Here is a 14,273-nt window from a genome sequence, read left to right as displayed (position 1 = left end):
TATCGTAATATGGTTTAATCACTTAGCGCTATTTTATACTTTCAAAGCTCTTCAAAATAGCGAAAATGGTGAATCTACGAGCTCACATCACATTGTACACATAATATGTTCCCATGGACACATTAGCACATCCTGAACTCTTTACATTCTAACATTCACCAGCACCACACTACATGACTTCATAATACTCACCTTATACTATGGACCGCAATGGAAACAAGATGTAAGCTTTTTTGAGTTATTCTTTTGATTATGGTGGGTCAGATGTATGTTACTGTGACATTTATTTTATGATCAATAAAGATATCAATCAATCAATCAATCAATCAAGAGTTGCATGATTACAGCATGAGCAAGCATGTTATGAGCTTGTAGATAATAAATAGAATATTGTCACAAAAACAATATTGAGGTATTTAGTCATAAATATCATATTTGGTCTTGTCCATATCACCCAGCCTTAGTCTCCCTCCACTCCACTTGAGCCTGATATCCCCACCGTATAGCAAGTAAGAATAAAATAGACTAGCTAGTACAACGGCTACATTGTAAATAATGGCTTAATTGCCCCTCAATTGTACTTCCAAGTTTTAAATAAAGCCAGGTTATGATTGAAATCTTTATTTATTCTCGAAAAGAGCATTGAGGTTTACCCTCATTTGCAATGCTGACAAGGTTACACACACAACAATGAAGACGAATACAGATATAAAACACAGCAACAACAACATAAAACTATAACAGAGAACAAGGGTGGGCTTCTTTACATTCATATTTTGTTCTATGATGTATGTAGACCAATGTGCAGATCCTCTACACGTTCCACACATCAGTAATATAATGGCCAATTTGAAATATTAGCTTTGAGGAATAAGTCCTGGAAAAAAACAGGCGAATACATTTTGAATACTTGACAAGAACAAGAGGAAAATCAGATATTGATGTGTGTTCACATTATAGCTGCCTATTAAGGGACTATCCAGAGTCACTGAATATTTAGAATGATGTTCTATAGATTGTTGGAAAATAATGGTTTGTAGCTTTCAAAATGATAACTGACATTATTTCCACTTTCCAGATAATGACTATTGAGATAAAAAAGGTAAAACAATGAAATTGCCAGTTTTACTATAGTTTATAGCTATATAGCTTAATCTTACAATTAACTTGAATTGTTATGGTAATACATCTGATTAATAATAGCACTTATAGGTCTGAGCTTATGCCAATATCTCTAGGATTTTGAGAAGAGGTCGTCAATGTCACAGTGAATGGCAATGAATTATTCACTAATTAGCCAGCCTACACTAATTTCCTCATGGTCATTCAGCTAGCTTCATTTTCATTCATAGCAATAGCGTATATATTTGTCTCAAAATTGTCTGTATAATAGTTTACTGTAGACCACTGTAGACGATGTAATTCAATGAATTGATCATGTTTCGTGACTCCCGAACCATTCCAACACAGATCTATGATCTGAGACTGTCAGGATGAAGTGATGGTTGCTCAGTCACAGAAGCATGGGCAGTAAACAACAAGGGAGGACGGACGTGCTGGGCAGGCTCGCACTTTTCTATCCGCTGACAATAAGAATCCCCAGCGCAAATGATGAGCATTGAGCACTAATCGTGCCAGATGTTCTGGTAAATAATAACCTAAACACGCCGATGACGCATGGATCCACTCAGTCAACTATAAACGCTAAGAATAACGATGTCACAGTCACAACAGATTCTGGTCCGGACTCCGGACACTGGATATGAAACTATTTGAACATGGACATCAACAGGTTTCTGGGATCTAAACTAGACAGATGTTGAACTCATATTCAACTCCCATTTTTGACATAGCGATAGCGAAGATAATACGATATTCATAATCAACAAGTATATTTTTCGAACAGTCTGGTGATGCAGGTATTTTTTTTTTAAAGAAAGAAAACAAAACAAACAAACAATGTATATTTCATGATTTACTTTAAGATCTGACGTACCATGCAAATGATCTTCAGAAAATGTCCAAGCAGCCTACGGTTTAACGCGGTTCAAGTTGCTGTCGCTCTCAGTTGGATGCGAAAGTTTTTGTATCGTATCGTTCCTCTGTCGGTAAGGAAATCACACCACTCCGTTGTTGTAAAAACAGCCGTGGACGGAGATGCTGTTTAACAAACATCTGAATAAACAGTCCTCTGCCTCAAAACTTTTAAACACTTATCTCATTTCTGATTCTGACTGTGTACTTCATTTGGGGGTGGGGCTTGAGGGAGGAGGCTGTGGTCGGGGGACGCCTGCAGCACAGCAACACAAGTTCATAGCCTACTAATAACTATATCCATCACTACATTGGGTAGTTAGTGCCCCTCTGATAAGTAAACTGGGTGTTGTTGAAGTAGCTAATATATACCATACAAATTCAGAACTGAAATAGGCCTACCATTTCCATACCTATAATATGGAAAAGGGTCAGGGCCGGACTACCGTTGGTCTGGGGTGGGCAGTCGGAAGGTCGGGGGGACCCCCAATTTTTTTATTATATATATATTTTTTGAAATGGTAAAGTATTGCAATCCAATTCAAGTGAGATTTATGTTTAGTTATTGTATATTTAGTATTATGGTTAAAACACTGAGAGCTTCTGCTCTGCAGTCTTAAGCCTGTGTTAAATTAAGCCTGTCTGCACAGCGACTATAGTGTCTGTCTGTCTGTCTGTCTGTCTCTCTCTCTCTCTCTCTCTCTCTCTCTCTCCCCAAAATTACACCAAACTTTTAACAAAATACCCCCAGTATTTGCTGTAAAACTGGCAACTTAGTGCACTATTAGTGGCTTTACTCTTCCGTTATTGCTCAACTCTCTTACTGTGATTTTATTATTAGAGCACATTGTGAAATATTTTGCTGTAAAACTGCATTAGTGCACTACTGGCTACTAGTGGCTGCATTCATTCAACGACTAGTCTGTCTGCATGCCTGCCTCTCTTTTTGGGGGGCTGGGTACCCCAAATTTACAGAGAAATTAAAACAACGCAGCCCAGGGGGGACCTGAAAATGTGTCTAGCCCGGGGGCCCTTGGGAGGGTAAATCCGGCCCTGAAAAGGGTATATAGCCTTGACGTTTGGCATTGAAACATTCTGACATACTGATACTGAATTCCGCAACTGAACCTGTTGTAAACATTTAAACCTAATTTTATAGACCTATACTGTAATTTACTGTAACACATTTGGTTTATCGCTTTTTTGCCTTTTGGATAAAATCAAGTATCTATTCTGTTCTTAAAATCTGATAGGCATATTGATTCTCAAAGTGGGTTCCGGGGACTCCCAGGGGTCCTTGGGGGGGTGGGGGGGTTACAGGGGGTCCCCAGCAAAAGTAGTTAATAATAACATCACAATCATTAACCCTTTATCCATTTATATGTTGGCTATTACAAATATTTAATACTTTAATACCGTGCACTAAATCACATGATTGCTTCCAAAACGTTAATTTATTTGCAGTAATGAGGGAATAAGAGTGATAAAAACCGATACCGAGCTGATCGGGTGAGCTCTCTGAAGCTTTATTTCTCCCTGTACAATGAAATAGCAAGGATGATCTCCTTTTCTTCAGAATCATCTTTACCGTCACATTACAAGTAAAAATAAGTGGGTCAAATTTGTTTTTGTGCATATAGTTCCCATCATGTTATTTTTTCCAAGAAAACAAAGAAAGGGAAGAAGAGAGAGGGGGGGTTAGAAGATCAAGGCAAGAAAGAAAATGTAGAAGCTTGATCAAACACAAACAGCACTCGTATAGGGTCCCTACAAACAGCACACTCCTATAGGGTCCCACAGCTCATTTTACAAACGGCGCAGTCGTTATCTTATTTACAATACAAATAACGGGTTTGTATACGTATAACACCCTGTATGTACATACATACATACATACATACATACATACATACATACATACATACATACATACATACATACATACATACATACATACATACATACATACATTATACATACATTATACATACATACATACATACATACTGTAACGTTTAGCACCCTGAACGTTATACATACATTATACATACATACATACATACATACTGTAACGTTTAGCACCCTGAGCTGGAGTTGAACCCCAATCTCCAACTCAGTAGACAAGGCAAGCAATAAGCCGTGCCAAGAGAGCTATAGCTCCCTTGGAGGAGTAAGTTACGGCCGGGTCTTTTGCAGGGTCGTTACACTACGCACGCACGCACGCACGCACGCACGCACGCACGCACTCACGCGCACGCACGCACATAGACACATACACACATACACACATACCTGAAACTGGGAGGTCGGGGTTCGAACCCCGGCCGGGTCATACCAAAGACTGTAAAAGTGGGACCCAATGCCTCCCTGCTTGGCAATCAGCATCAAGGGGTTGGATTGGGGGGTCAAATCAACTGAGTGCGACACGGCTGCAGCTCACCGCTTCAAGAGATGGGTCAAATGCGGAGAACAAATTTCACTGTGGTAACGTGACAAATCGTACGACCAGTGCGTGAGCAGCCCTGTGCAATATATAAGGTGCAGCAGGGCATTATTCAAGGTGCAGGACATTATTCAAGGTGCAACATTGTTCAAGGTGCATAGACCGCGGTGGTTCAAGAAGAGCTAAGTCCAAGTCAACTAGTCCCTGGTATAATCCACAGTAGGTTCAGGAAGAGCAAAAATAAGGTCTAACTTAAGGCCAGCCTATCGGCATTGCCTGTGACTGTCATCAGGCCGCCGAGCAAGGCATTGCCCGTCATCAGGCTGCTGAGCAAGACTCATGCCTTGCTCAGCAACCTGATGGCAGACTCATGCACTGCTTCAGCAATATGACAGCTGTCGGTTCTTTACTTGGACAAAACGTATCAACATGTAACATTGAACATGTATCAATGTCCCTAACATAGTCTGACACGTGTTTCAAAGTGGGGGATACATGAAGAAAGAACTTACTGTATGTAGCATTTTTGTGTATTGAACTAAGCCTATGTATTATTTTTAACTGAACGATGCCGCATGTTTTGACTGGTAGCACCCGCTGATGCTGTTTCGCTTGTATGCCTGCACACATACACACATACACAAGTTGTTTTATGAGAATTATATTCATTTATTGAAAGTTTTATGTAGGACTGGAGAATTGATGACAATTTTTATCAAGTATTATCAAATCCAGAAAGGAGTGATCTTTGAATTCCATTTTTGTTGATTAATATTGAGAATATTGAGAATATTAAGAATGTTATTCTATCGGCATATCTGTGTTCCCATCACATTGTTATAAATCATCATCACCAACAGTGAACAGATGCAAGGATTTGTGCATGTTGTTCTGGTTTGTTATAATACAGTAGCATGCATGCAGCTTGGCAGCATACCCTCCTGAACAAACAGTACATTGCCTGGCTGTGATATCAGTCTGCCACCGGGAGGCAGATGCTGCATGACTTGGTACAACATGAATGTCAGCTCCCTGATTTGCCACTAATGAGGTGGCACCAGTGACAAGAGGGTAGGAAACTTTTGTTTTGGAATGCATGATGCCTTCACAAAAAATATGCCAGAGCGCTGCGTTTGAGAGCTGACAAGGGAAATGCTCAAAGGGATCAAATTATTTTACATCTCATACATATGCATGGCTCGGAGAAAGTCATGCACTGTGTTTATTTACTCTGTGTGAGGGCTGAGAATACAACAGAGATGAAGGGTGCTAGAAAGTGTAACGGTGCATGAAATGTACATACAGTCTGAAGCATCTTCACATTCCACTGATGTGGTACGAGCAATGGTTGGGTTCTTGTTGACCCAGTTGATTGTGGCATCTGTCTTAGCCTATAATGTTCTGTCAGAGCTATAATGTTATTGCTGAATGCAATTGCCACCAATGTTACTGCATGATAATAAAGAATAATGTTAGTATTTGATTATATTATAATATACTGTATATTATATTACCAATACCTTTGGACCAAAGAAGCTACAGCCAGGCAATGTAACTGTTCAGTTTTGTTGTTTTTTCCACAATGCTATTGTTTGATTATAAACACTCTGCATGTACAACAAATGTTAACACATTATTATGTTGACAGTATAGCGTATCCTATATGATCAAATTCTTGTACTCGCTGCTAATTTATTTCGACTGCTCTGTATTGAATTGATGAACTGGTTGATGTATTATTTAAATATGCCTATCACCCATAACATAAGTAGATAGATTATGTAATTAAGATGTTACAATTGAATTGCTTGGCGTCGATGGCCTGGTGGTTAAGGCACATACCTAGACTACAGCCTGACAGGGAGTCGCGGGTTTGTTGCTTGTCACTCCCCGACTCTCTGTCCCTGTTTCCTGTCACACTTCACTTCATCGCCTGCATGGGTCTCCGAGGCTACACTTCACTATACTATCCAAAAAAAGCAGAAAAGCCCCCAAAATATCTTTAAAAACAATAATATTGATGGATTAAGCAATCTGCAATGCACAATATAAGCATCATCATCATCATTGTTGACAATATGCAAGGTTGATGTTGTTGAACGATGATTAAATATGCTTTAGCTACGGCGGTGTTTCTGACACACAGACAGACAGATACACATTCAGACATTCAGACATTGACTGAATTATAGTATGATGATGATTATAGTATGATGATTATAGTATGATGATGATGATGATGATGATATGATATGATGATGATGATACCTTTTAGTTTTTAACTCTAATTGTACAAACACTAAATCAAAAAATGTATAAATACATACATATAATGACATGATAATCAATAAGTTAGTTCAATGTCAATTGAACATCTGCAGATCTTTGGACAAGCAAAACTAAAATAAATAAAAACTATTTTTGTTGAACCCAAACAAACCAGCACGTTTTTTTTGTGGCTGAGGTTTCTGCAGGACTATAATGTGTTTGAAATGTGATCACGTACAGCATGTGAAAGCAGAGAGGTGAAGGCTTGCAATATGGCAACCACTGTTGAAACACGCTAGCTTTGTTTTCAGTGTGATTTATTGTTAATGTCTGGATTTTTATTACAACAACAGTTCAAAATCAGTTTTAACATGTACTTGTGTCAGACAAATGAATAGTTTCAGTTATGGCAGGTTACAACATTTTAGAAAAGCCTTTTTGCTTTATAAAGTTCTTTGAGCACTCGTTTACATGCAAGTCTAATTATTTGTGTTGTATCTTTAAGAGATCTTTCATCCAAAATGATTGGCAGAAAATGTCCATTGTAGTAAAAGTTGCAGCCATGAAAGCCAAATAAGAGGTGTTGCCCTTCATTGTTTGTTCCAACTGAAAGAACAGCATCCATATTGGTCACCACAGACAATTTAATCATAATTACTGTCAAACATGAGCACAGCATGCACTTGTCAAAAAGATTTCAATGAACTACATTGTTTTACAAAGAGTATAATTTTTCAATAATAGGCCCATAACTAAATAAAAATATATAATTACAATTTCTATATCAAAGGAGAATGACCTAAGTCTTTTATGATTTTATGTTATTTATTTTACTTGTGGACATAATTGTCCTCCTAATTGTTCTCCTAAAGGGAAGATATAACCAGAACCATGTCTTACCCTTTCCCAACACAAAGGGTATTACACAATACTTTGAATGACGCCTCATCAATGAATAAATCATGTAAGGAATGGATTTCCCACAGTTGTGTGAAGACAACTGTGGGAAATCCATTCCTTTGTCCATATTCCAGCAAACTGGGCATGTCCATACAAAAAAATATTTGTATTGGTTGGGGACTGTAGTTTTGTATGAAATTTATGCAAGCTGCAGATGGATATGAGTTTTGCTTATAAATACTTTATTCCCACAACAACAAACTTATCAGATGGTCACGATGGAGAATGCTTTGCTTCTTTGAACTTCATAATAAGGGAAGGCAAGGAAAGGTATGGGGCATGGTTGGCATGGCATCTAGTTAACTTTAATACACTTGTGTGTTGTATTGAAGAGTCTAGAATCAAACACTTACCTGTTTTTGCAGCGATGTTGAACCTCCTTGTGTGTGTGTGTGTGTGTGTGTGTGTGTGTGTGTGTGTGTGTGTGTGTGTGTGTGTGTGTGTGTGTGTGTGTGTGTGTTAGCCTGGTTAATAAACGTCTGGCTTATTAGCCAGGCTATGTGTGTGTGTGTGTGTGTGTGTGTGTGTGTGTGTGTGTGTGTGCAATACTCAGGCAAAAGTATATCGGTTATTGCACCAAGGATGGCCTAGTGTCATTTTATAATTTAATGCATCATTCAAACAATATCATAATTTTTTTTATCATTCATATTAAGGACGTCTTTCACTGCAGTGCCCTGACCAATGCACATGCAGGCCATAGAGCTGGAGTTGGTCCTCAGACACACTCACACTGCTCAGTAGCTGCATGCCCACTGCTCCCAATAACGGCCGAGCTACACCGATATACAGTCAAATATAGACGTTGCAGAGGACACATGTGCACAGGTCAATAAAGGACAGAGGACACATAGAGGACATAGAGGACAGAGGACACATTTCCACAGGTCAATAAAGGACAGAGGACACATAGAGGACATAGAGGACAGAGGACACATTTCCACAGATCAATAAAGCATGCATTTGAAAGAGATAAGATGTGGAACATACAGTACATCAACGTGCATCCACTTAAAAACCAAATCGTCCAAATCTAAGGACTAGCAGTCTAAAGGTTGGTCGGACCAAGACGCTCCCCATATCTCTCCCCATTTTCTGTGTATCTATAAATAAAGGCATAAGAAAGTCCTTTAGATACTGTAAATTACAAACCCACAACATATCACTATTCCCTATTTATTTATCCAGGCTTGTTTTTCTGTAGCTGTTGTGATCTTTTTGGGCGACCATCTATCGCCCATCTAAGGCCTCTAGACGTCTCAATCTAACGTTGGAGTGGTGGGTGAGGATCCGTCGAGTCGCAGGCGCGGAGAACATAATGCCAACACATACATTCTGGAGTTTATTACACACAGAGAAATATATACAGTAGGACAGTCGATCTATTACGTCCCTAGTATATGGAAACCATGATAAGAACAGAATGAGCTGGAATCATATTGCACATACAGTCAGTCCCTCTGATACAGGGGGTCAAGTCGGTCGGACCCACGGTTGCCCGGAACCGCCCCAAAAAGGCCTCTGCCCAGGCTCTGGACCGGGCAAATGCCCAGGGTCCATATATGGAGCTGGCCTGTTCTGACCTCACAACACTCCATATTTGGGCATGCCTGACACAGAACTGGCCTGTTCTGACCTCACAACACTCCATATTTGGGCATGCCTGACACAGAACTCCAAATATAGGAATAAAGGGACACAGAGAGACACATATAGAAATCTGATATCATTCTGACGTCGGGTATAAAAGGGACACGGACATAATATCTGGGAGGGGCATGCATTTCAAACTTGCATCATTCCAAGTAGGCCAGTGCCCAACGGGCACCGCCGCAGAGGCCCCATGGGCACCTCTCTAGTATTAGAAATAAAAGAAAGTACTATACGTGAAAAGATTGTCGGTTCCATTTGATTTCCCAATTTACAAGTAACTATCCTCATTTACTGTTGATTGACATATTTACCCAGTCAGTACCTACTATTGGAGATAGATTTTTCATCAACACTTACACACCATGCAAATCCTGGGTGTCCAAGTGCAGAGGGCCAGACAAGACCCTACATGGCTTTGGTACTAGGGATCAACATATCATTCGCAATGGTGCGGAAATAGGGGTGCCCCTGATTACCCCCATCTGTATCTGTCCTGTTTCAACTGAATTTCTCTTGTGGGATCAATAAATATCTGTCTGTCTGTCTGTCCGTCCGTCCGTCCATCTGTCCGTCTGTCCAACCAGACAGACACACACAATACATACACATTTAAATGACCTGACTGAAACTCAGATGACATAAATATACCTTCCCTCATTAGATTGTTTGTAGAAGAAAACTATGTGGATTCTGCTGCTCTCTTGTGGACAATTTGTAATAAGACAAACTTCTAAGAAACAATGTCAGTGCCAGACCTGTACTGTAGGGCTACTGCATATATTGAATGTTAAATGTCTGGATATTGACATTTATTACAAATATATTAAAAGTTTATTATCTCCAATTTACCAAAAAAAGATGGGATCATCAATCATATCATGTAATTTAGGACTGAGAGGCCCATTCTAAAAACGCCTTTTAATCCTGACCTAGGTTTTCTGGAAACCTTCAAATATTTATTCAAAAAATAAACTAAAATAATATGTTGCTATATACAGTACATACTAGCAACAACTACACCAAAAGGGGTTCCCCATCGATGATGTCTGGTGGACAGGTTTCTGAACTACCCACAGCCTTCCTATGAGACAAAGACTGAGTAGAACAACATTGTGCTATTATCATGATCATTAGTGAGGACCAAGGAAGATAGGTTGAAAAGTGGTGAAGTGGTCCATCAGGTCTCAATAACAGTTGGGGTTTCTGCAAAGAGACCTAAAAGATTTCAGTAGTTGCCTCTACAATAGTGAAAGGCATCCGCTTCAATGGTTGGATTTTAAAGCTCCATTGTACAATATACGATAAAAAGCAGACTATAACAGCCAAAGTAAGACAAACTTAGCTACAAGAATATGCGACCCACCATATTCATAGTGGAAAGCATCGAGGAGGGCGTCAGGGTATTTTGACAGATAGGCCTACAGTATGGTAGTTCAGGGAGAGAAGATGTAAATCAGATTTTGACAAAAATGCTTTAGTAAAACAATACAGAGGACTGATTCAGACAGATAATGGTCTCATTATGTTGTGGCTATCAATAATATTATATTTCTCTGTGAAATCAGTCATCATAATATTCATTTCATTGTAGTCATTTTATTGGTATTTATGCACCATAGCATTCTACAAAGTTTTCAGTTTTGCCAACTCTAATATTGTTCTCCTGCTAATATCAATGTATATGACAAAAATGCAGCTAAATTCAAAGCTAACACGTTAAGATAAGTTAGGTTGAGACCTGTTTCTATTAATGTTAAATGCCTTTCTCCAATCTAATTCTCCACTCAACAAAAACTAAAAGAAAGAATGAAAAAATAACATATTTTCACCAATGGAATATCAACTGGTTCTGGCATTATCATCTCTTTTACTGACTCATAAAACACCCACACTACTTAACTTAAAAGATGGAGGATTCATTTGTTGCAACAGATGGGGGCACAGCCTTTTTCTAAATGCCATGAAACAAGCTTCCTGCTATTGAAAGTGAAATTCAAGTCAAGACACATGTAGGCCTATTTTACTTTGACTCTCTATCCTTACTATGGCCTCAGTGGCCTGCATCTATAGTTCTATACTTCCCAGCTGTCTTTCTGCAGACTGCTAAATAACTTAATTGGTCCAAGGTTGTAATTACCTGATTTGCATGGTTGAAATAATACACATTTGTAATATGTACTGCAGCTATATTGTACATTGTACAGTATGGGACTTCAATTCGGTTCTTAATTTTGGTTCAATTATTTAAAGTATTCTGTGATAATATTACTGTCACCAAACTTGTTTATGTAGAGATTTCACATCATATTTCTGCTATTAGGAGCATTTATATAGCTACACCAAACACCATTAACATGTAGGCCTATTGACTATTTGACTCCCTTTTGGTGTTGTTCATGGCACTTTATTATGCCAGAAAACACTGACTTAATATTCATGGATCTTCTGATACTTGAATGTTTTGACATGAAATAATAATGCTTTACCTTGTTGTTTCATTAGCACGATCGTGACAAAACAGGCTACTGTACTGGAAGCCCCCGTAGGTCCCATGTTAGACCCAGAAATGTTGTTTAATGTAAACTTTTATGATTCAAATGTCATAGACTTAGCAGATGAGATTAAGCTTGGTTGCTAAAAGTTGAGCAATTTGAGTTATTTAGCATAATATGTGACCATACCATTAATTAACATCCTAGCACATGACATCCTAGCACAAAAAACACTCCTTGGGAGGAAAACAGCCATAGCCTTCATCACAAATGTGATGAGGTCAGCACATTTGGGCAAGTGGATATGGCCGAATTTAGGCCAAGGAGTGTTTTTTTGTGCAAAACGAATGGTTGGAATGGATTCAGAATCATGAAAACCCCCTAGTTTCATATGTCACATGCTACTTAAAGAATGATGATTTGTTTTTGCCTTATATAGGATGTTAATGGTATGGTCACATATGACATATTATGCTAATAACTCAAATTTCTCAACGCAACCAAGCTGAATTTCATCTATTAGACCTATAGATAACATTTCTATCATAAAAGTTTACAGCGATATCACTGTTATACTATGCAATACGGAAGTAACACGGACTCTAAGCTATGATGAACCAGTCGCTGACGAATCCTTGATATCTTCATTCGACCGAGTCAAAGGAGCAAGTTTTTGTTTTGTTTGTTTTTTGTAAATTGGAGATAATACATTTTGTTCAGTCTGTAAGAAAAGCTTCTCCAGGCTGGTGTTTACATTGATTCTGCTGCTCTCTTGTGGAAAGAAAATGTCAGTGCCAGGCCCAGACCTGAGACTCTGGATGTTTAATGTCTAATGTCTGGAATCTGGATATTTACATTTATAAAAAATATTTGTAACTGCTGCGATTAGATCCCATAGGCTGGAACGATCTGCTGTGATTGGCTGTTTGGACACCTGCTGCAACAACAGTTTTGAAGGGGTATCAGAATCAAATCAATATTAAGGCAGATTATATTTGATGAAACTTTACTTTTAGCCAATAAATCAAATTTAAATGCACCTCCAAAAGTATTTAAATGTGTTCTAAAGACATATGCAAAGTATACCCCCCCCCCCTCACACACACACACACACACACACACACACACACACACACACACACACACACACACACACACACACACACACACAGTACAGTGACAAGGACATGGCCATTTTGATTTATTCAGAAACATCCTTTTATTAACTTAAATATTACAGTAAACGTAAGTCAAGAGGCCCACTTGCCTTATTTTTTTTAGGAAATACCAGTCAATCATCAGAACAATGTAATGATGATGAAATGCTATTTTTCTTCTTTCCTACAGTTTTGAAGCAACACCAAGTAAACAGAAAAATATCCACATGCATAACAGCCCATTTATGTCTAAACAGTCCATGATTAGGGCATCGCTATGGGAAATGCAAAAAAAGATACTTGTTGCTGCTCAGTCCCAAAACTGAAGTTGACCAAAAGAACAGGAGACGCTAGAGATGGAGAGATATGTCAGAATAAGTTAAGACGATGTCGCAGCTGGTAAACGTTCAGAGAGAAAGGTGACAACTGCCCATCAGAGGAACTCCTCCTCAAGACAATCAGTGATGCGTTTCCAGTTCCACTATGGTCCATTCACCCTGTGGAGACGCAGCGTCCTCCGGGGAGAAGCTGGTCACAGTAATGCTGGTGGAGGAGTCCTCCATGGGCGAGATGAGCTCCGCCCAACGTTTGAAAGTCTCCTTTTCGTGGGGCAAGAAGGCCTCAGTGTCCAGGTAGTCCCGTGACAGGGACAGTGTCTGCTTGATGAGATACTGGGCCAGGTTCAGCTCCTCGGGCACAGGGTTTATGACGCCCAGACTGGAGCCCTGGTCGGAGAGCAGCTGCCTGAGAAGGCTCCAGTCCCGCTCGGCAAACTCACAGTTCTCCTCATCGTCTGTGCTCTGCTTCTCTTCCTCGGCCCGCTGTACATGACTCTTGTCCTTGTGCGAGCAGCGCTCAATTGCTTCGCCCACATCAGTCTCGTAAATGGGCGAGAGGGCTTTGGATGGACGGCGTTCATGTTTGCTGGTTTGATCCAATCTGTCACAACCAATGTTGCCTAAAAGCAATTGACAATACTGCAGAATGACAACGTGTTTCATTCCTCCATAGTTTTTGTTTTGTTTTTTAATGTCAGAGATATTCTGATACTACTCACAGTTACAATAAAACATTACTGAATTTCCACCCTTAATGCAACTGATGCAAATGATCACCCACTGTAGTTGGGTCAAAACCGTATGGTGGGGAAGCAGTTTCACTGAGGTTATCACCACACCTGGCCACATTATGGTCAGTCAATGGCTAATATTTTTTATATTAGTACTAGATCACTGCTTAAAAGAAGTAGGAGAACGATGAACAGCT

General features: G+C 39.3%; 2 protein-coding genes across 6 annotated transcripts in view; both read right to left on the bottom strand.

The window, feature by feature from the left end:
- tgfbr3 (transforming growth factor, beta receptor III) overlaps positions 1–2,178 on the bottom strand; it is an 82,744-nt gene extending 80,566 nt beyond the window's left edge. For both annotated transcript variants that reach the window (XR_013790457.1, XM_079506448.1), the window contains exon 1: positions 1,997–2,178. The gene's annotated coding sequence lies outside the window, so the exon portion shown is untranslated. The remainder of the gene's footprint in view (positions 1–1,996) is intronic.
- A 10,872-nt stretch (positions 2,179–13,050) lies between these two features.
- The window catches only part of btbd8 (BTB domain containing 8), a 30,623-nt gene continuing 29,400 nt past the window's right edge, over positions 13,051–14,273 (bottom strand). For all 4 annotated transcript variants that reach the window (XM_079506444.1, XM_079506441.1, XM_079506442.1 and 1 more), the window contains exon 19: positions 13,051–13,965. In XM_079506444.1, the coding sequence (XP_079362570.1) occupies positions 13,466–13,965 (500 nt within the window). In that variant the 3' untranslated portion in view covers positions 13,051–13,465. The remainder of the gene's footprint in view (positions 13,966–14,273) is intronic.

Source organism: Electrona antarctica, assembly GCF_951216825.1.
Source record: "Electrona antarctica genome assembly, chromosome: 7".
NCBI lineage: Eukaryota > Metazoa > Chordata > Actinopteri > Myctophiformes > Myctophidae > Electrona > Electrona antarctica.
Note: the sequence above shows the minus strand (reverse complement) of the source record. Positions and strands in the feature narration are given on the sequence as shown.